The 24575-nt window shown below is 36.7% G+C and overlaps 1 protein-coding gene across 23 annotated transcripts in view; it reads left to right on the top strand.

The window, feature by feature from the left end:
- The window catches only part of TRPM3 (transient receptor potential cation channel subfamily M member 3), a 559493-nt gene that overhangs the window by 411970 nt on the left and 122948 nt on the right, over window positions 1–24575 (top strand). For all 23 annotated transcript variants that reach the window (XM_003782940.1, XM_003782943.1, XM_003782941.1 and 20 more), the window contains one exon: window positions 13399–13471. In XM_003782940.1, coding sequence (XP_003782988.1) covers window positions 13399–13471 — 73 coding nt within the window. The remainder of the gene's footprint in view (window positions 1–13398; window positions 13472–24575) is intronic.

The raw sequence follows: 24575 nt of genomic DNA, 5'->3' as shown, positions 1-24575 counted from the left end.
AAATGATCTTCCTTGGATTTATAGCTTGCCGAACTTCTTTCTGGGCTCAGCTCCCCGTCTTTGACTTCATAGATTCTGATTCCAACCAGTTTTTCTTCCTTTGTTCAGGAGCCTCTGACCAGGGTTGCTACCAGTCAGCCATCTTCCCCATGCTTTATATTTTTTGAATTTGGTTCATACTTGTGTTGTGGCCTAACACATGATCTATTCTGGAGAATGTTCCACATGCTGACGAAACACTCCAATTCCTTCACATTTTGACTTTTAGTTGTCTCAATTTGTATATTTTTATATTACTTAACTCTAGGATGCTATAAGTATTACTGTTTTTAGTAGATTTATAGTTTGGGCTTCATATTAGAGTATGAATGGATTACATATCACAATTATGGCAATAAAGTATTCTGGATTTGTTCATGTACTTAACTGTACTAGTGGGTTATGTACCTGAGAAAGTTTTCTTTTTGCACATTAGTGTTTGTTGTTTTTTTTTTTTTCTTTCAGATTAAAGAACTCCCTTTAGTGTTTCTTTAAGACATGTCTAGTGGTCATGAATTCTCTCAGCTTTTGTTTACATGGGAAAGACTTTACCTCTCCTTCATATTTGAAGGATAATTTTGTTGGTTACCGTATTTTTTAATGGCATTTTTTTCCTTTGAGCACTTTGAAAATGTCGTTCTACTCTCTCCTTGACTATATGGTTTCTGTTGAGAAGTCCATTGCCAGATGAATTTAAACTCCTTTATATGTTATTTGCTGCTTTCTCTGTTGCTGCTTTTAGAAGCCTCTCTTTAAGAGGCTTGATTATTATGTGCCTCTGCATAGCCTTATTGGGTTGAATCTGTTTGCTGTTCTCAGGCTTTGCTATACCTGGATATTTATACCATTCTCAAATTTTAGAAAATTCTCTGTTATTATTTCTGTAAATAAAATTTTTGCCTCTTCCTCTTGCTCAGCTTCCTCTGGAAAACCAGTAATTCTTAGATTTGGTCTTTGGAGGTAATTTTATGTGTCTTTTAGATGGTCTTTATTTCTTTTAAATTTTTTTCTTTTTTCTCCTTAGACTGTATATTTTTCATATTACCAGTTTTTGAGCTGATTTTTTCTCTCTTGATTCATTCTGCTGTTGAGATCTTCTGATGAGTTCTTTAGTTCAGCATATATATTTGTCAGTTCTAATTTGTTTTGTTTTATTATTATTTCAACATTTTTATTAAATTTCCTTGAAAATTTCTGAATTGCATTTTTGTGCTATCTTGGAGATCACTGAGGTTTTCTTAAAACTGGAATTTTTAATTCTTGGTCAGAGAACTCATAACTGTCTTATTAGGGTCAGTCACTGGATTTTTGCTTTGTCTTTTGGGGAAGTCATGGTTCTCTTCTTGCTTTTGTTTCTTCTGGGTATATATGCTTATGTCAGTGGTTCTCAACCTTCCTAATGCCTCCTAATACTGTGATCCTTTAATACAGTTCCTCTTGCTGTGGTGACCCCCAACCTAAAATTATTTTCATTGCTACTTCATAACTGTAATTTTGCTACTGTTAGAATCATAATGTAAATATCTGATATGCAGGATGTATTTTCATTGTTACAAAGGGATTGCGACCCACAGGCCAAGAACCACTGGCCTATGTATTTGTATTGAAGGACTAGTTATTTATTCCAGTTTTTCTCTGTCCCGCTTATTTTGGATGTTATTGAATATATTTGTTTGGCAAATCTTTACCCCCTGGGTCACTGCCTCCTTCCCCCTCCCCCTTTTTTTTGTTTCAGGTTAATGGGAGGGTACAAACAACTAGGTTACAATGTTTGCATTTTTCAGGTAGAATTCTTCTTGTAGTTGTGTCCCACACCCAAGCGGTGTGCCATATAACCTTACATTGTGCTCATTACGTTGAGAGCACACCAATCCCTTTCCCTCTACCCCTCTCCTCCCTCCCTTAGTCCTCCTCTCTCTAACATGAATTCAATTGAGTTGTTCTCTTATGTGGGCATTGAATTAGATCATCTGCTGGCTTCCTAATAGTATTGAGTACATTAGATTCTTGTTTTTCCATTTTTGTGATACTTACTATGAAAAATGTACTTCAGCTCTATCCAGGTTAACACAAAATATGTAAAGTCTCCATCTTTTTATGGCTGAATATTGTTTCACAGTAATCCATCCTAGATTGGTAGGCATTTAGGTTTTTTCCCCATCTTGGTGATTGTAAATTGAGCTGTGATAAAAAATCTACTGCAAATGTCCTCATGATAAAATGACTTTTTTTCTTATGGGTAGATGCCTAGTAAGGAGATTACAGGATAAAATGGAAGGTCTAACTCAAGTTCTTTGAGGATTCCCCATACTTCTTTCCATAGAGGCTATATTAGTTTGAAGTTTTACCAGCAGTGTAAATTGTTCCTTTCTCTCTGCATCTATACCAGCATCTGCAGCTTTGAGACTTTGTAATGTAACCCTCACTGGGATTAGGTGATAATCTAAGGGTAGTTTTGCCTTGCATTTCTCTGATGATTAGAGATGATGAGGATTTTTTCATGTTTGTTAGCCATTTGTCTGTCTTCCTCAGAGAAGGTTCTGTTCACATCTCTTGTCCTGTGATAGATGGGATTGTTTTCTTTTTGTTGTTGTTGATTAATTATGTTCTCTGTAGATTCTAGTTATCAAAGCTTTGTAAGATTTATAGCATACATATTTATTTTTCCATTCGCAAGGTTGTCTATTTCCTTTAACTGTTGTGTGTCACTATCTCCCTTTTGGCCATAGGTAGTACCTTAAGCCCAGGTTCACCTGGGCTCTAGTAAATGTTCAGGGCAGCTGCCTGTCCTAATTGGGAGAGGTCTCAGAGGGATTATCCAGCAGTATGGGAAGACTAGCTAGGGATTCATGCCTAAGGGACCTGTGAAGCATTCCTCTTACAGTGTAGTGCTGCCAAATAGCCGTCTGATTTTGTGTCTCCTTTGGCTGAGTTGCAGAGCAGAGTTTCCAAAGCTAGTAATGATAGTCTCATCTTCACCCTTTGTCTCTGACTTTCCTCGGTCATTTTTCTCCCTTCAAGCATTCATGATGTTTCCTACAGGCCAAGGCAAGGACAAGTTTCCTGTCAGAGATAGTAGGAAAGACGGTTGAACTCCTCAATGTTACTTTTTCTAGTGTAGAAGCCATGAATATGGAGATTTTCTGTGCTTGTTGCTGGGTAGAATGAAGTGGAGAATATCACAAATTTGGAAGTCCAGTTCTAGCATTTGCTCAGAGTTTGTTCACTCTCTGTGGCCCCAGGATCTGTCCTATCTTTATATTTGAGGTCCATGTTCTTCTGATAAAAATCTAGGCACTCTAGATTTTTTGTCAGTTTGGTTTGGTTTTCTGGAGATGGGGAGGGAGTGAAGCCACCTTGCTCTTATGACACGATTTTAAAAGTGGAAGCATTCTATTTCCACATTTCTGTTTCATTTTTCTGTTATATATTCCTGCTTTGAATTTTTTTCTATAGTATGGCTTAATCTACATAGAACCAAAGTTTAAACATTGGGTGAAAAATGCTTTGGGGTTCATTGGGGCTAACTATATCTCAAAAATATCATGTTCATAGTAAGTCTCAATATCCCATAATGCTTGTTTTGTTAAAATTGACTTACATTTATGACAAACCCATGGTCTGTGGACTAATACACCTATCCACTTTAGATGACTAAATACACTTTAGATGGCTATGTTTCCATTCCTGTATAGAATATCCTACTTTTAAATTTTTATTTTCTTTAAATCAGTCTCCCAAACACAACCATTGGTAATAATTCACTTACTCAGCAAATGCTTACTTGAGCAAGGAGTAGGACTCCTGTCTGCAGATAAACCTCTCTTTAATGAAAATAGGCAGAAATGAAGGGTATTTTAGAGGGTCTTGAAGAATAATAGAGTCACAAAGAAAAAGTGAATTTTTGATCATAGTTATATAGAAGACTTCTTAAATGGTACATGTCAAGCAAAAGGCAGAGAGAGTATTTCAGGAAGAAGGAGCTGAATGAACAAAGGCAGAGAGGCCAGAAACATCAGGGGCCCTGAAAGGAGCAAGATGCTCAGCAGGACTAGGGCCTCCAGTGAGTGGGATCAGGTGGTGGTTTGGTGGTGGGAGTGATGCAGGAATGTAGTCAGCAAACAATAAAAGAAAGGAAAAGGCTGGGAATGTGACAATGGCAGTCTTTGAATGCCCTGCTAAGAATTTTTAGATTTATACCATAGGGAAAGCTACTAAAAATGCATAAGGAGGGTGATATGATCAGGCATGGAAGATTATTTGAATAGATGCATTGAGACTAAAATGGAAGAAAAGAATAGGACTAGAGTCATGAAGTCCAGTAAGTTACTATAATCGTTAAGATGCTGAAAAAAGGATGTGGCAGTGAGGATGGAGAGAAAGAAGTAAACAGGGAAAGAAGTCATGCTATAGAGACCTTTGCATAATTTGGCACATGATAAATTTTACTTTTCCTCTCTCCCCTTTCTACATTTCTAGAATGTAGGTTGCATGAAGGAAGGGATTTTTTGTCAGTCTGGTTCACTGCTCTATCTTCAGCTATTTAAAGGTGCCTAGCATAGAAAAGATACTTAGTCAATTCTATGCAGGGGATGAAGGTGAGAAGTGTGCGGCCCAGATTCCAGACATTTAGGGTCAGGAATGTAAGCAGAGAAGCTGGCTGGCAGGCTTGTCAGAGGAGCAAAGAATAGGGGAACAGTGTCACTTTGAAAGATTTCACTTCCTTTCCGAAGGAGAATCAAAATTCCATTTAGGCTAAGGTAATTTGACCACAAAAGAGCAGAAAATATAAGATATCAAACTGAATTGGGGGGAAAGGATTTTTTTAACAAAATGTTTTGATGTTTGTTCTTCTGGGTCTGAAGAACACTCTAATCTCCCTGTTTTCACAGTGTTTTGACAAGATCACCAACCATGTCAAACAAGTCTGAGAGTCACTTTTAAGGTGCATGTTAAAAATACCAATTTTATAGTAAATAAAAATTCAGACTTTACTAAATCACCTGTGAAATAGCTATGTCAGTAACTTCTATCTTATTTTAAATTTTTATATTAAACTTACATCAGTGAGATTTGATTGAATGAGTATCTCTGCTTATTTCCCTTTATATTCTTCATCTTCAAAGGATGCAAAAAAAGACAAAATGACATACACATGTATTTCCTAAACAGACCTCTACGTGTCAAACTTGAAGAGAGAAGGAAAAGGATCCCAGGACAAGAAATTTTGAATAATTCCAGAGTGTTCAAGCATGTATGGAAATTACAGTTTCTAAATTATTAAAGGAGAAAAGTATTAATGTATACTATGAATTTAAAAATTATTTCTGTTACCATTCAAGATTGAAATAAACAAGTCAGGGAACAAAAGAGGGCCCTTGGAGCAAAATTTGAGTAATAAATTAGAGAACCCCCCTTAGAGCAGCGTTTTCAATAGTTAAACTTCCATAGCATACTCAAATTATGTTGATCAAAAAAGAATTAAAATAATAATATCCATACTGTGCTTTAAACTTCTTTCAAAATAATGTAATTAATTATCTTTAAAATTTTTCATGGCACACTGGTTGAAAATTACTGCCTTAGAGTAACTAGGCCCAGAAATTCCATATCTAAAAATTTTATTCCATGATATACTCAACCATGTGCATAAACATACTCAACTGTTTGGCAAAAGACTGAGAATGATCCAAATGTTCATTAGCAGAAGACTGGTTAAATAGATCATGGTACATGCATATCATGGAACTTTGTGCCGACAAGAAACAATGATGCCCATGTCCCTGTGGCTGAATGGGATGGTCTCAGGATATGTCAAGTGGAAAAAGCAAAGCATAGAATAATGGAAAGCGAGTGGTGCCTGTGGCTCAAAAGGGTAGGGCACCTGTCCCATATGCTGGAGGTGGCAGGTTCAAACCCAGTCCCAGCCAAAAACTGCAAAAAAAAAAAAAAATAGTGTAAAGCTTGCTGCCACTATGTGAAACCTATTTACATCTGTACAGAACATCTTTAAAACTGGTAATACTGGTTTGCTTCGCTGAGGGGCACCAGAGTACTGAGGACAGGAGTGATAAACTCAGTTTTCACCATTAGTGCATATATTATGTTACCTGTTCGAATATATCAGATTTTGAAAGGAAAGAAATAATGTGGGAGAGAAACGATAAGAAAGTCTAGAAAATAGAAAACATAAAATAAGATAGAAGAAATTTTTTAAAAATCAGGAATTATATTAAATATAGCTAGAGTTTTTCCTGCAATTAAGAAAGATTTGGTTTTAGAGGAAAAGTCTAGCCGGCTGTTTACAAGATACATACTAAAATGAAATGACACAGAAAAGTGACAAATAACTAGACAACCTAATCCTGAAAAAGTATGTATGGCTATTACAGTATTATATAAAACAAAATATAATACAAAGCAACAACATTAAATAGGAAGAGAAGATACTATGTGTTGACAAAAAGTGCAATCCACAAAGAACATGGATGGTCACAAACATTTATTAAAAGCTTCAAAGCATATAAAATGAAAACTTTATTGTTGAGAAACAATTGTTAGATGTATAATCAAAATAGGAGATTTTAACATGTCCCTTGGGATCCAACAAATAATATAAATGGAAAATAAGTAAATACAGAGAGGATTTGAATTAAATGCAATATATTATATATACATTGAACTCTGTATCCAAAAAATAAAGAATGCACACTTTTTTCTTTTTTTTAATATTTTTGAATGCACACTTTTTTCAAACAAAATACCATGCTTACAAAATGCTACCAGGCACAGTGGTTTGCACCTGTAATCTCAGGCAGGAGGATTGCTTGAGCTCAGGAATTCAAGTTCAAGTCCAGCCCGGTCAATAGAGCAAGACCCGGTCTTAAAAATAAATAAATAAATAAATCCAAAAATACATGTTATGTATTAGGATATATATATATTATAACTGTATATACATATAATATGTATATTATATATATGGTTAGGGTATTTGTAAGATATATACAAATGCACTGTAATATGCAGAACACAATTTTAAGTAAAAGAAATAAATTGCATATATTTAAAAATGAAACAGCACTTATAATCCTAGCACTCTGGGAGGCCAAGGCGTATTGATTGCTGGAGCTCATGAGTTCTAGACCAACCTGAGCAAGAGCGAGACCCCATCTCTAAAAATAGCCATGTATTGTGGTGGGCATCTATAGACCCAGCTACTCAGGAAACTAAGGCAAGAGAATCACTTGTGCCCAAGAATTTGAGGTTGCTGTGAGCTATGATGGCACAGCACTCTACCAAGTGTGACAAAGTGAGACTCTGTCTATAAATAAATAAATAAAATGACAACATGCATATTAAGACATATAAGATGCAAAATCTTAAATGCATTTATTATAAAGTAAGGAAGAATAACAATAATATGACTTATTTGAGATTCCAGGAAAATCACAGCTAAAGAAGCAAAAGTAGAGGAAATGAATAGAAAATTAGAAAATCAGATAATAATTGCTCCAAATTTTAAACAATAGTATTGAACAGTAAAATGGAAAGCAGATTCTTTGAAATGACCATGATTTTTGATCTAGTGAAAAATAAAAAGAAATGAAAAAAATGGCCATATAATTCTAGACATAGAGGGGATTTTTAAATATAATAGTAAGAAAATTCTATGTGCAACTGTATACCAGTAATTTGAAAATAAGGATGAAATGTTTGATTTTCTAGGAAAACATGTGTAATTAAATTAAATCAAGATGAGGCATAAAATCTAAACTGACCAATAACTGTTAAAGAAACAAAATAATTTCCAGTCCAGGATCCTATATCCTGCTAAACTGAATTTCATTTGTGATGAAGAAATCAAATACTTCACTGATCTCCACATGCTGAGGAAATCTGACATGACTAGACAAGCTCTATAGGAAATATTCAGACTCATTCTTCATAACAATCAGCAGGATAGTACACTATCAAAGTAAACCCTACCCAGAAATTAAAGAACAAAGTCTAGCTTTCACAATGATGAAAGGGATAAAAATAAGCTCTGGACCTTTGAAAATCAAGATGACCAAAACTCTGCTGTATCTGTGAATTCTCTTAATTAATGTGAATAGTTTGAACTCTCCTTTCAAGAGGCATAGGCTGGCTGACTGGATACAAAAACTCAGGGAAGATATCTGTTGCCTACAAGAAACTCATCTTACCGCAAAAGACTCAAGGTAAAGGAATGGGCAATGGTGTTCCAGGCAATGATATTCCAGGCAAACGCAAGGTGGAAAAAAAGCTGAGGTTGCAATCTTGTTTGCAGATACAATTGGATTCAAACCAACAAAAATAATGAAAGACAATGATGGACACTACATACAAAGGAAACATACAGCAATCATTTTAAGATCTGAACAATGTGATATCTTCCTGCACTATAATATTTGGAGATGTTAACACTCCATTGGCAGTACTAGACAGATCCTCCAAGCAGGAACTTAACAAACAAATAATAGACTTTAACAAAACCCTAGACCAAATGGAATTAACAGACATTTATAGAACATTTTATCATGATAAAACTGAATATATATTCTTCTCATCAGCCCATGGATCATCTTCCAAAACTGATCATATCTTAGGACACAAGGCTAACCTCAACAACTTCAAATGAATAGAAATTATCCCCTGTAACTTCTCAGACCATCATAGAATAGAAGCTGGACTTAATAGCAACAGAAATCTTCATACTCAAATAAAATCATGGAAATTAAATAATTATATGCTGAATGACAGCTGGGTCACAGATGAGATCAAGAAGGAGATCAGTAGCTTTCTGGAACAAAATTATAATGAAGCCACAAACTATCAGAACCTGTGGGATACTGTAAAGGCAGTCCAGAGAGGGAAATTTATAGCATTACATGCCTTCATCAGGAAAACAGAAAGAGGGTGAGTCAACAACTGAGATCCAGTTGCCTAATCTCAAGCAACTGGAAAAGGAAGAACAATTTAATCCCAAACCCAGAAGAAGAAAAAAAAAAAAAACAAAATTAGGGCAAAATTAAATGAAATTGAAAGCAAAAGAATTATTCAAAAGGTCAGTGAAACAAAAAGTTGGTTCTTTGAAAAGATTAATAAAATTAATAAGCCCTTGGCTAGACTAACCAGAAACAGAAAAATAAGATCTCTAATAACTATAATCAGAAATGATAAAGGGGAAATAAATACAGAAGCCACAGAAATACAAAAGATTCTCAACAATTACTACAAAAAACTCTATTCCCAGAAATATGAGCATGTAGAAGAGATGGACCACTAGATCCAGGAGATAGAAGCACAGTAGTTTACAAAACTCAGACAGAAAGATTTAGAAACCTTGAATAGACCAATGTCAAGCAATGAAATAGCATCAGTTATACAAAATCTCCCAAAAAAGAAAAGCCCTAACTTAGATGGTTTCACACCAGAATTCTATCAAAACTTCAAAGAGAAACTAATTCCTATAATGCATAAACTTTTCCAAAATATGGAGCAGTAAGGAATCTTCCCCCAACACACTCTAGGAAGCAAATACCACCCTGATCCCCAACAGGAAAGGACCTAACAAAAAAAGAAAACTATAGACCAATATCATTAATGAATATCTATGCAAAAATATTCAACAAGATATTAGCAAAAAGAATATAATGACACATTAAAAAGGTTATACACCAGGATCAAGTGAGTTTTATCTCAGATGCAAGGTTGGTTCAACATACATAAATGCATAAACATAATACACCACATAAATAGAATCAAAAACAAAGACCATATGATTCTTTCAATTGATGAAAATTGAAAGAACAGAAAAAGCTTTTGATAATATCCAGCATCCTTTCATGATAAAAACACTCAAGAAAATAAGCTTGGATGGAACATTCCTTAAACTGATAGAGGCAAACCCATAGCCAATATCATATTGAATGGAGTGAAACTAAAAGCAATTTCACTGGAACCAAACAAGGATGTTCACCATCTCCACTGCTATTTAATATAGTATTGGCAGTCCTAGCCATCACAATCAGACAAGAGTGGGAGATCAAAGAAATCCAAATGGGGACAGAGGAAGTCAAACTCTCCCTCTTCATAGATGGCATGATTATATACCTGGAAACCCCCCCCACAGACTCAGCTACAAAGCTCTTAGAAGTGATTTTGTATCTCAGGATACATAATCAATACTCACAAATCAGTAGCCTTCATATATGCCAACAATTGTTAAGCTGAAAAGAAAATCAAAAACTCTGTTCCTTTTATAATAGCACCAAAGAAGATGAAATACCTAGAAATATATCTAATAAAAGATGTGAGAGAGCTCTATAAAGAGAATCATGAAACTTTGAGAAAGGAAATAGAAGATGTCAACAAATGGAAGAACATACCTTGCTTTTGGATGGGAAGAATTAATGTTGTTAAAAGGTCCATACAACCCAAAGCAATCTACAGATTTAATACAATCCCCATCAAAGCATCAATGTCATACTTTAAAGAACTTGAAAAATTAGTACTTCAATTGATATGGAAGTAGGAAAAAAAACTGAATAGCAAATATAGTTCTTAGAAATAAAAACAAATCTGGACATCAAGTTGAGAGATTTCAGGTTATACTACAAAACTATAGTGATCAAACAGCATGGTACTGGCATAAAAATAGAACCATAGATCTATGGAATAGGAGAGAGAATCTAGAGATGAACCCAGCCACATATCATCATTTGATCTTCGTTAAGCCTAACAAAAACATACACTGGGGAAAAGAGTCCTTATTAACAAATGGTTCTGGGAGAACTGGTTATCTACATGTAGAAAACTGAAGCTGGACCCCACACCTCTCACAGCTAACAAAAATTGATTCTCTTTGGGTAAAAGATTTAAATTTAAGACATGAAACAACAAAAATTCTAGAAGAGAGTGTGGGGAAAATGCTTGAAAATATTGACCTGGGAAAAAACTTTATGAGGAAGACCCCCATAGCAATTGCAGCAACACCAAAAATAGATAACTGGGATTTAATCAAATTAAAAAGCTTTTGCACAGCTAAGGGTACCACAAACAAAGCAAACAGCCCTCAGAATGGGAAACGATTGTTGCATGTTATGAATCTGACAAAGGCCTGATAACTAGAATCTACAGAGAACTCAAACAATAAGAAAAGTACACACAACCCCCTCTGTAAGTGAGAAAGAGATTTGAAAAGAAACTTCTATGAGGATGACAGAGGAAAAGGCAACAAACACATGAAAAAATGCTCATCATCTTTAATCATCAGAGAAATACAAATGAAAACCACTCTAAGATAATACCTAATCCCAGCAAGATTAACCACATCACAAAGTCACAAAATACCAGATGCTGGCTTGGATGTGGAGAGAAGGGAACACTTCTACACTGCTGATGGGACTGCAAACTAATACAGCCTTTTTCAAGAGAATTATGGAGAATCTTTGAAAATCTAAAAGTAGACCTTCCATTTGATCCTGCAATCCCATTATTAGGTATCTACCCAGAAGAACAAAAATCATTTTACCACAAAGACATTTCATTTGCACAGAATGTTTATTGCAGTTCAATTCATAATGGCCAAGTTGCGGAATCAACCTAAGTTTCCATCAACCCATGAATCATGAATGGATCAACAAACTGTGGTAAAATGGGACAGAGCTGCAGAGATAAAAAGGTGGACCCCACTTTGATGTAATAACTAATAAAATTTATTATGCCTGCAGGTGGGCTGGATCACCACAGAGGTATTCAGCGCCAACTGGCAGGTGAAGTGCCTTTTTATACCATTATTTTGCAATGTCAGCAAGCTAGGGCAATACAGAAGCCAATCATAGCAGTTAGAGCAGTGTCACAAGGTGAGGGTACATATTGATTCAAACATTACAAGATACACATTACTTCCTCATCATAAGATGGGGTGCATCATAAGGGGTTACACAATTCAGGGTGGGGGTACATACTAACTTAAGATGCATTAACTCACAAATCATCAAATGAGGGGTATTGGGTAAATTTCCGAGAACAGCTTGGGCCTTAAACTACCCATGGCTCATCCCTGCCTCCCTTCCTTCCCATATCTTCTTGAGCTTCTTCCCAGATCTTAACTTCTCCTTCCTTGGGGGGAGGAGGGAGTGAGGCTAAAAGGCTTAGGAGAAGTTCTTTTTACAAGTATATGGGGTTTGTTGCATTTCTTACTAGTCCTGGGGGTTAGGGATTGGGGGCTCGGTTATTACAGTGGTATATGTATGCTATGGAATACTATTCAGCCAATAAAAAAGATGGAGACTTTACATCTCTTACATTTACCTGAATGGAGTTGAAACACATTCTTCTTATAAAGTATCACATAAATGGAAAAATAAATATCCAATGTACTCCATACTAATATGAAATCAATATATAAACAATTACATTCTGTGGTTAATCTTGCTGGGATTAGGTATTATCTTAGAGTGGTTTTCATTTGTATTTCTCTGATGAAACAGAGAAACAATTACAATAAAACACAAATATAGTCCAGTCTGCAGGTAGAGCAAGGAGGGGAGGGGAGGATGATTGGCAGAAGAAGAGAGGGCATGAGGCGGGATCTCACCTAATGTGCACATTATGAGGGTGTACAACCCAGGGTGAGTGGCTCTTTTACAAATGGAACTTTACCCTGGAAATGAGAACAATGTAACCTAAAAATTTGTACCCTCATATAAATAAGAAACAAATTTTTAAAAATTTAAGAGAGAGGGAAAAAAAACAAAATACCATAAACTACGTGGCTTACAAAAAGCAGAAATTGATTTCTCACAGCTCTAGACACTGGGAAGTCCAAGATCAAGGCACCACAGATTTGGTAGCAAGTAAGAATCAGCTTTATGGTCCATAAAGAGCAGCTTCTAGCTATGTCCTCACATGGTAAACAGGGATAACAAGTCTTGGAACCCTTTTCAATGGTACTAATTCTATAATGATCGCTAATCATGACCTAATCATCTCCCAAAGACCCCCACCATTTAATCACATTGGCCATTAGGTTTCAGCATATGAACACTGTTTGGGGGAACACAATAATTCAGAACATAATGGGGGCAATGTGACTGTAACCATAATCAATGCAACTTGAAGAGCTCTCTGTTTGGAGGTTAATGAAGCATCTTCCTCTTAAAGAATTTGCGGAGGCTTCTCTTTGGATTCTTGTCCTGTGTGTTTGCCTTGAGATTGAGAATCTATGTTATAGACAGTAAAATAGACTGTGTTCAGATATGGTCGCATTGATTTAACTTCTTTGGGGGTAAAAAAATGCATTGCTGATGGTCACCTTGTCTCAAATTGCAGATTACCGTATTTCGGATGGGATCAGAAGGACACCAGGACATTGATTTAGCTATCCTGACAGCTTTACTCAAAGGTAAAATGACTTTCTGTGTCCAAAAAGCACAGGAATAATTTAACTAGACTAACACAGTAACTTATGTCTTTTGATAGTGGTTATAATACCAAATGATACTACAACACATTAAGTTATTGAGAACCTAAGGACTTCTCCTATAAAACACTGTTATTGCTATTAAATTTTCCTATAATAGGTATTTTATAGTGTGACTCAATTTTATAAGATTTAAATATACTATAATTCAAGTCATGTGCATTAAATTATATATAAAACAAAAAGCTGACATAGTACGTAAGACACAAATTATCTGAGGTTACTCAATAATAATGATTACCTTATCTACTGTCAAAAATCACTTGATATGGCATATGTGTGTGTATATATATGCTCTCTCTCTCTCACACACACACAATACATTAAAACTGGAAAATCAAACACCACTGAGAAGAAGGAAGAAAGAAAGAAACCAGGCTGGGTGTGATAGCTCACGCCTGTAATCCTAGTACTTTAGGAGACTGAGGCAGGTAGGCTGCTTGAGCTTAGGAGTTTGAGATCAGCCTGAGCCAAAGCAAGACCCTGTCTCTACTAAAAATAGAAAAACTAGCCGGGCATCATGGCAGGCACCTGTAATACCAACTATTTGGGAGTGATGAGCCCAAGAATTTGAGATTACTGTTAGCTATGACATCACAGCATTCTACCCAGGGCCACAAAATGAGATTATCTCAAAAAAAACAAAGGAAAAGAAAGAAACCAAAAAAATTGGGTTATTGTACTTCTTACAGTTGAGCATTAAATTTAACTTTAAGCTTCCTGGAAGTCAAGGCAAAAATGGAAATACTCTGGCTTGTAGTATTTTCATTTGTAAGGTAGGTATTTGTCCTATTCTCCAATCCCAGTATTACCAAGATGTCTCACTGAAGGTCCTCACAAGCCACATCCAAGAGCAATTTCATCTAGGTTCTGCAAATCAAATCCTAGCCTTAATGTGCCTTTATAAGAATATTATAATCAACTAATAATAATTTTTGGTGTTAAACAAGAGGAAGTTGCCCTTCAGTAGTAAAATTTAAATAGAAGTATAAAACATAACAAAACCACGCACCTTGCTGAATGTAGTGCTGGGTTAGAAATGTCCCTCCCATTCTCCCTCGGGCCCCCAGTTTGTCTGCTGCAGTGTCACATGGTCAGTCACTACCTGTGCCTCATCTCAGAGACTGTGAACTCTGGAGTGGCGGTGGGGGGCAGAGAATGGATCTTGTGCGTTACCACAACCTCTGTGCTTTGCACAATCCTTAACACGTGACAGCATTCAATCATTGTTTTTAATAAAGAAAGAATGAATGATTTTTCAAGGATTCAGGGACCGCTACAGCATTCCAAAATTAAAACTCATTTCATTTTCTCTTCCAGTCTATATACTCTTCTTCTACTATTAGTATTTCCTGCAGGCCCCAGCATGTAGTAGCCACCAAGCTCTTACAAATGCTGTAAACGTTAATTATTCTAACAACTATAGCTTAATCTCCACTTTGCATAGAAACTGGAGGTACAAGAAATGGTAGCTTGCTAAAAGTTACAGTGCTAAACAGTTAGCCTGGACTTAGGTCCAAGTCTATCTAACTCTTCCCCATACCACGTGGCTCCTTTGACAGTAGTGTCTGTCTGTCATTTCCATGCACAGGAGCCATCAACATATGTCTCCCCAAACACATATGTGCCCATTCATTCAAAATCCTCATTGCATTTCAGGAGGTTCACAGTCTCATGAATTGTATCTTATATCCCAGGTTGAAAGACTCTTCTCTACGCATTTCATTCCAGTGAACTAAAAACTATAAACACTGGACGGTAGGAATTAAGGGACCAGGACTGTGCATGGGCTGAGCCACAAAGGTATATACTATGGGCTCTGCTCTCCCCTTATCAGAGACAAAAAGTTCAAGACAAGCAACTCTATGTTATTTGCTATTCTCAAATAAAGACTTTAAAACGTAATTATGTTGGTAACTAACATTTACTAAGGACTTGTTATGTGCCAAATACTGGGTTTGATACATTCCATGTGTAATTTTTTTTTTTACTTTCTACAATAGTTTAATTGTTATGAACATTTTTCAGTTTTTAAAGCCCCATTTTACAGATGAGGAATTTAAGGGACAAAGCAGTTTATTGACATGCCCCAGACACGGTGGCTGGTAAATGGTTGAACAGTCTGACCACGTAGTCCTCACTTACATATGACGCCCCGGTGTCTCATTCCCACTGATAACGGGAAATGAAGCACCACGTTCATGACCTTGGCAGAACTTAGAGCAAATGAGAGAGTGAACAACTGTTACTAAAAATCTATTAGTTCTTGTAATATCGTCTGTTGAAAATAATCTCTTCTTCTTTCACTAATTTGTGAGACTAAATCATATTTGATCTTTGAATCAGTCTCAGAATTTATTTGTTGTGTTATAGAATAGTTGTTTTCCAACTGTTTTGAGCATGATGCATGACATGAAATACAGATAAAGTACACTAAGGAATATTTACATTGACAATATGTGATGAAATTGGAGGTTTTCTGTTCTAATCTCTTCTATTCTTTTTAAGGCTGATTATATCCCACTAAATTGATTTCACGATCTACTAATGGGTCATAACCTGCAGTTTAAAAAACACTGCCATAGAAGATTAAAGAAAATTATGATTGCTTTATGAAATTAACATTTCTAATCACTATGATGAATATTATTTATGTAGCAGTTGATGCTAATGGGAATTCATGCCATTAAAAGATTATGATGTGTCCACTCCATTTTGTGAAGGCTTTAAAATGCTCTCAAATGTTGACCCAGTTGATTTGTGAAGGGTATCAGTGTGATACATTTGCTGACTTCTTTGGAGGCCAAGAGCATACTCATAGCAGTTTCAAACTCTTAAGTGTGTGGAATTATTCAACCTATGTGTTTTTTTAAAATTAAGCTTGGGCATGTAGCATAGCTTAACATTTAATTTTGTAATTATATTTACTTTTGAATTATCTAATACATGGAGAACCTTTGTACAGTTCAGTTTTCATTCTGAGAAATGTCTGGGAAAAAACAGAGGTTAGGAGTGGGATAGAGTTATCCATTGGTTCATAAATCCAAAGGCTAAAGACAGGAAATCAGGAGGCTTTGGGGGAAAATACAGCTTTTCTGCTCCTTGCTTCTGATTCCATTGGCTTTAAGATTCATAAGGAGCCAGATATTGTATATTAGAGTATACTATTTGTGTGATACAGACTTATTAAGTGTCTGTTCAGAAATGAAGAAAGAATGAAACAAAAAGATTATTGTTTCGGAGATGTAAGAGACTCATAGTTCCACTTGAGAATAAGAAATGTCATATCTGTCCTTCATGCTAAGGTGACTGCTCAATGGGGATGGTGGTCTGAGGCCAGAGAGTGTGCACCCTGCTCCTCCATCAGCCCTCTTCTGCTCCTGGCCCCCATACTCTGGAAGCCCCCAAAATAGGATATCCAATTATCTTTGAATTTTCAGAAAAACAACAAATAATTTTTTAGCATAATCATGTCCCAAATGTAACATACTTATACTAAAAAAAAAACTGCTTGTTATTTTCATGAAATTTAAACTTAACTGAGAGTGTTATATCTTTATTTCCTAAGTCAGACTATTCTACTCAGAGGAGGTCTACCATTATTGTGGGGGCAGAAAGAGGGTGATCCGTTTTCTCCCTACTGGGGAGAACAACACCTCTCAAACAAAGACTGGTTAACAAGAGAAAAGCATAACAAATTTATGTGATCATAGTCTTATAAGACACAGGAGCCTTCAGAATGAGGATCCAAAGATACAGAGAAATCTGTCTATTTTTATGCTTAGGTTCAGTGAACCATGGGCAACTGTGTAGAAATCTGATTGGATGAAAAAGGTGTGAGCTAATTAATGGTAATAGACTGAGTGGGGAAACTCAGCAAGGCCTATCCCTTCAGATTCTTCTTGGCCTCTCTGTGTAGCCTTAGGGTCTTAATTTCTTCATGATCGCCTGTTATAAGGGAAGTGGGGGAAGGAGAGGAGGAGGGTCAGAGTCATACTTCTAAGTTTGACCACTGGCTTCAGGGAAAAGGGTTCTGGTTTTTGTGACTCATCTTGGGAAAGAGAGACTCCAGTTTCTATTCCTTTATCCAGAGGAAAATGAGGGATGACAGGCAGGAGGGCAGAGAAAAACTCTGCTTCTGAGGCCTTCAAGTTGGATATTCTTTTCTGAGCTCCAACACCATTAATACTTGTAGCCCTCAAAACTTAATAGTTCCTGTGGGAACGGTAACTCAGGAATCTAGGGGAGTTCCCTATTCCTTCTGTCCACCTCTTCCTCTCAGCCAGCCCTGCCTTAATCATAGCAACCAGAGAAGACTTCCACTGGAGAGCGCCTTAAACATATTTTAATAAACTATCCAGTGCTCATCAACCTGTTCTTTCAGGAGTCTCATCCTATCTGCATCCCTCACACAGTAGCATCAACCTCTTGCTCCAGACTCAATAAAGCCAGAAAACATCTACTCACAGCAAATGAAGTTATTATAGGTAGCCGCTGGACCCTTTCTATGCATGAAATTGCCATCAATTGTTTTCATCTTTTCTTGTAGACCTTGGATTCAGTGTAAAGTTAAATCACATGAGTGTACACACTTTCGTCCTTTGACATGCATTAAAGTGTGATATCTGATGCTTACTGTCCTCCGTAACTGAGAAAGTCTTTTCCTTTGGGTTTAATCTTCACTGGAGTCTATCTGGGGCTTGGGGTTAAAGAAACCTTTATTTGTTTTTTGTTTTCTGGAAAGCATTTTAAAAGAGCTAAAAGAGAGCCCCCAAATAATATGTTCCTTCTCAAAGCTGTCAAGGTCATCAAAAACAAGGGCAGTCTAAGAAATTGTCACAGCCTAGAGGAACCTAAGGAGCTATGATGACTAAATGTAACATGGTTTCCTAAATGGAATCCTGGAGCAGAAAAAAGGAGGGTATTAAGTTAAAAACTAAGAAAATCTCTATAAAGTACTGACTTCAGTCTTTCTTTTCTTTTTTTTTTTTGGCAGTTTTTGGCCAGGGCTGGGTTTGAACCCGCCACCTCTGGCATATGGCGCCTCCTTTGAGCCACAGGTGCCGCCCCTGACTTCAGTCTTTTAAATAAGGAAAAACTAAGAAAGATATGCTATCATATCTTATGAATCTGAGCAAGAGACAAATTATAATCAAAAACCTCCATAATTCTATCATGTCAAAAGGACATAAAAGAAGATAGCAACTTATGGAACCCTACTTTATGTATGCACTTATCAAGGTCAAGTACATACATATTCAAAAGACTCGACAAGAACAGGCAATATCTTATAAAGTATCTCTATACATCACATAGGTATGAATAACAGCTGATCACTATTGATTTATGAAGTGACTCTGAATACCACTGGGGAGTCTAAGCAAGAGATACATGAAAGTGAAACTAAAAAAATATTTTTTGAAATCAAATTTCTTCATGGCCTTAGATAATTATTTCATAAATAATTATCTAGTTCCTCTATTTTAATTTATGTGTTTCTCTTCCTCAGCCATAGTTAATGCTATCAATAATTAACCTAGGTTCTCGGTACCCTCAATGAATCCCCAACAATAAAAAATAAGAATAATTAACTAATTAATTACTTTAGATACATGAGAGACAACTTCTAAGATATGCACTTATAAATTTATTTAAAGTGTAAACATAAAGTTTGAAATCAACATTGAAATGCAAGAAAAGAATAGCCAACATGCTCTATGTGACCTTAGCAAAGTTTTCAGAGAGCATACTGTTGGCTGGATCAGATAACACAATGAAAAATCACCAAGTTTGGAGTCATCGTCCTCTAAAATTGTATCTTTAGGAGGGAAAAAACTAAATGCAAAATAAAAGCAGGTAAATCTTTTCAAAAACAATGTATTTTAAAGTTTTGAAACTATTTCTGAACGTGTCCCCCAACTCTATTAACTAGAAAGTGCAGAGTTATTATCATGAACTGGCACTGACATTAACAGGCCTTGCTACCCAGCTCATCTTATTTTTTATTTTAATAACTTAATCAAACCCATACTGATGCAAAATTTCGGGCATATGTTTGGCGTAGTTTATGTCCAATTAATTCTATGCATCGGATAGATCTTATAAGCAATTAGCTCATCCTGGAGTATTTACTGAGAAGCTGCCTTGCTTAAATTCTGATGATTCATTAATGGGTTTTATGGGAATTTATTACGCCCTGCTTTGAAAATAAGTTTTTTTTCTAATAATGTGTGCAATCTTTGCTGCCTCTCTTTCCAGTAAGTAGGCAGTTTAATGTATCACATGCTTTCTTTTTAATGTTGTCATTTTTTCAACCTGGTATTTAGAAATCCTTAAAATTATGCCAAAATAAGAGAGATTCTTATCGACATTTTTATCATTTATATGAGATACAAGGTTACCACTCATTCTAAACATTAAGTAAATGGAAATAGATAAAATTTTGTCCAAAAGAGGCCTACAAAATTAAAATTAGTGACATTTTCCATCTATTTTAGGCATAAAGGGACATGGGGACTTTATCGTGTGAGGTAAGCTATAGGCAAATAGTGAAGTATTCCAATTAGGAACAAAACCTACCAGGCAAGGTTTAAAATGTAGAGTCTTTCTGAAAGTATTAGTAAGCCCTTCTCTGCTTCAGGCCACTTTTAATCTTCCTTGTATCCTTCGACTGGTTGCTCAGGCCTCCCCAGGTGTGATTGTTTGGGAGTAGTTCATTTATCCCTTATTCAAGTTGTTAACTTAGATGTCACAGAGTAAATCAACCATCAGAAGTTGGAGTTCAGGCATGAATCCCCCAAAACCAGTATCTGCCACCTACCCCCTTGTTACCACCTCATCCCAAAGCCACCCAGAACTTAAAATACCTACTACTTTCACTTTGCTACTCTCATGCATTTTACAGACTAGCAAATTGAGGCCAATGAGTCTAAAAGATGTTTAAGATTATTTGACAAATCAGTGGCAGAACCAAAGGTTAAATTCAGGTCTCTTCACTTCTATTCAGTTTTCTTTATAAGGCTTTGAGGGATCCAAGATTCCCTGGCTTTTCATTGTCATGGAGGAGTCAGGTTTCTGTACCTGTGGCTCCCCCTGGTTTCTGCACCAGGTGGAACCCAAGTAACTAACAGATCTGGGTGGCTTCTCCCCTAAGGCACTTGCCAGCTGCCCTGTTGCTTCAGTTGCTCTCTGTTGCCCAATGATGTTAGTTGCACACACAATATTTTAGTAAGTGAGAGTGACATCAGTAAGACTGTAGAATCACTTTCCCCGCAAAAGTACAACTAGCAACTTTCAAAAGACAAGAATACCACTCTGAATTCACCAGAATTTAGAGGAGAAGTGTGTGCACACTAAGGGGGGGAAACCTATTATTTTAGTGCAGAAACTAGGATGCCCATAATTTTGCCTAATCTAGTGGCAAAAATAAATATGATCTGACACTTTATTTGGCAAATCTCAGACCATCAGTGTAATATTGCTGTAACTAGAAATATTTTTAATCACAAGTAACAGAAACACAATTCAAACAAGCTCAATTTAAAATAAATAAAATGGATTTGTAGGTTCACATAATCAGAAAGTCTCAGAGTAAACTGAATTCAGGCAAGGGGGATCCAGGGATCAAATGCTGGGTCCCTCATCATCAGGGTCCATCATCATCAGGGTCCATCCTCCATCTGCTGACATGAGTCTGTTTATGGGTTGGACAAGGCCACCTGAGCAATATTAAGCTCATATTCAACCAGCTGAGAAAACACCAATTAAAAAAACAAAACAGTTTTTCCTGGTAATGACAACAGCAAGGTCCCAGGGAGGAATTGAGATTGCTTGCCTTGGAGCGGTGCCCATCCCTCCTTGTAACTGTGAAATGAGAGATGGGGTCAGCTCCATCCATGTCAGTCATGGGTTCCCACCAAAAACACAAGTTCTGTAGCCAAGAGAAGAGGAGAAAAAGGAGGATACCGGTAAGACAAAAGTGACTAGGAGAAATACACATGTCTATGGCTGTATTGGAAGAAGTACTGGGGGTCAGAGTTTGCCACATTTGCCTCAACTGCAAGCATCTCAAAATCCATTTTCCAGGAATAAATTCTTTATCCTGTAGACAAAAATAGGAACCAGGGCAAATGACTACTAATCAGGGGTCAGACATTCACACAAGTTAGACTCCCAGTTTCATCAGGTAGACCCAAATATACCACTTATTACCACTACTTATTGCATAATGGTTACTTCTTATCTTAGTAGTTATTACCTCTTCCAGTTTTATTATTATAGTAGTTATTACCTTTTCCAGTTTATACATAATTATTTCTGCCAAAAGTTTTAAAGGAGACTACGTCTACTATTCTACTTTTCCCATAAGACCAAAGTCTGTTCCCTATTAAAAAATGATTCTATAATGGTTAAATCACCCCAGACTTTTCCCACTTGGTTTCTCACAGGGCAACAGCCACCACCCTCCTCAGTCCCTCAGTGCAGTGAGACCACACAGCTCCAGGGCCTTATCTCAGGGGGAATGGTGGCACCTTCAAAGCGTCACTATTCCCTGGCCAGACAACTTGTTTAACCTCATTGAGCCTCTGTCTCCTATCTGTAAAATAGAGATAATAATAGCAATACATAGTCATAACAATTTTAACCAATAATAGGAGTAAAGCACTTAAAGGACCTGGAAAAATCCATGTAATAAATGGTAACTGATGACGATGGCAAACTGGATATAAGGGACCACATTTGTTTTACTGACCACAGCATACATGTAGACACAGTGCCTGGCACAGATTAAGAATTCAATACACTAGAATTCAATACGCTACTTTGCCAGAAGCTCTGGTGCTTTTTACTCTTCCTATATTCCTTTCTGTCCAATACAATCCTGTCTTACCACTGGGAAATTAAAGAATTCAATACATATATTTGAACTTATGAATGAATGATCAATAGGCTTTGAGATCAGATTACATGTGTGCTTAAGTCACAGTTCTTTGCTAGCTGTGGCCAGTTAACCAAGTTATTAAGCTTCTTTGTATCTCTGGCCTCTTCCCTGGGAAAAAGGAAAATCCTCTCTCATGTGGTTGATTTAAGGGACAACGAGATGGTTACACAAGAAACTCTTAAAGAGCAGATACTCTGCCTTCTTTATCGTAAATATTTGACACATAATAGTTTCTACCCTTTCTTTCTCTTCTAAAACAGATTTTAAAAATTCCTGGGTCACTGACACACTCCCCAGGTTCAAATTCATCAGAATGCCACCATGTTAAATGTTTAAGGGTCCATAAACGTGAATCAAAAAAGAAAATAGAAAACCTCTAACATAAATGTGAGGTTAGGGACCAGACCACAGAAAGAAGTTTAAACTAGAAAATGGTTAAGCACGTGCTAAGCTGCCTTAAAATGAAATTAATTTTTTGGCAAGTTTATTCTCATGTGAATCCAAATAAATCTTAGACCAGTAACAGAGACTAGAGCAGGCAGCAATGTCCGTCATTTTTGTTTGTCTCCAACAGGAGAATGCAATGAAAAGAGCACAAAGCTCTAATCCCTTTTACTCGCATAATGCTTTACAATCCACAAAGCATTTTTTCCATAGGTTTTATCATCTAATTTCACAACATCTCTGTGAAATGGTTACCAGATAATTTATCTCCAAACTGGCACTTTCTTCACATGAAAGTGGGCAGTATTAATAAACACGCCAGAACACCTGGAATAAACCAAGGATGGCCATTCCTTTGCCTCTAGTTATACAGAAGCCAAAGGTCCTTTACTCATTGACTTGCTGAAGCTCAGAACTGGCAGGGGGACACAGCTCTGAGCCCTTAGTGATCTACACATTAACTGTGAACCCAAAGCTTCTGAGCAGTTCTCAGCTTGTGAAGAACTCATCACTACTGATTGCCCAGCAGGGCTATGGAGTCACACTTTTTTTTCTTTGGCTTGCTTAAGAGCAATGAATTAGCTTCATTCATTAAACCAACCATCTCCTAGTCTGAATTACATAATCATACAGATTGGCAGCAGTGCAATTCTCAAAAGAGTAGCTCACATTAGTACTAAAAGTAACAGCAATGACAATAGTAAAACTGTATAGCAGCACAATTCACAATCACAAAGACGTGGAAACAACCCAACTGTCCATTGCGGTATACACGTACCATGGAGCTCTAAAAAAGAAACAGTAGTCTAGTACCTTTGATGACAACCTGGATGGAACTGAAAACCATTCTTCTAAGTGAAACATCCCAAGACTGGAGAAACAAATCCATGTACTCAGTACCAAATTGGAACTAATCAATCACCCTTAAGTGCACATACAGAAGTAAATCTCAATGAAAATCACACTGAGGGGCGGGGAGGAGGGATGAGTAAACTCACAGCTGAGAGGTACAGTGCTCACCATCTGAGTGAAGGGCACACTTAGAACTTTGACTCAGTCTGCACAAAAACAAAGTAGATAAACAAAACTTGTGTGCTCCCTAATATTCTGAAATTTTTTTTAAGAAAGTAAAAGTAATGTATAACAATCACAACTAGTATAAAACTCAGTATGTTTTGTATTAACCAATTTAATCTTCACAGTGCCCTAATGGGGCACCCATTTGATGGTTGAGGAAACTGAGACACAGAAAGGCTAAATTTCCCAGGCGAGGTCATATAGCTAGCAGTCAGTGGAGTCTGAACATGAACCTGGGTTGTCTGAGTCCAGAACACCTACTCTGCATCCTGAGCATCTGCAGCCAGGACTGGCTGATAAGGCCTGTCTCCACTGTCCATGTTATGGACAATGACTAAACTTAACTCGGTGCAGGAAAAAGTGCAAGCAGACTACCAGATAAATATGACCCACGAGGCACAAAAATCTATTACAATTCCCTTCTCAATCCCTGTAAAATAAGAGTAAGAGTTCTTTATTAAAAGTATTGAGGCAGAAACTATATTTTGTGCTCCCCATACTGATTGCTCTTCCTGCACACTGGAAGACTAACTATCCCAGCCTCCCCTGCAGAGAAGTTGGGAC

Source organism: Otolemur garnettii, unplaced genomic scaffold (assembly GCF_000181295.1).
Source record: "Otolemur garnettii isolate 467f Iridium unplaced genomic scaffold, OtoGar3 scaffold00006, whole genome shotgun sequence".
Classification (NCBI taxonomy): Eukaryota; Metazoa; Chordata; class Mammalia; order Primates; family Galagidae; genus Otolemur; species Otolemur garnettii.
Note: the sequence above shows the minus strand (reverse complement) of the source record. Positions and strands in the feature narration are given on the sequence as shown.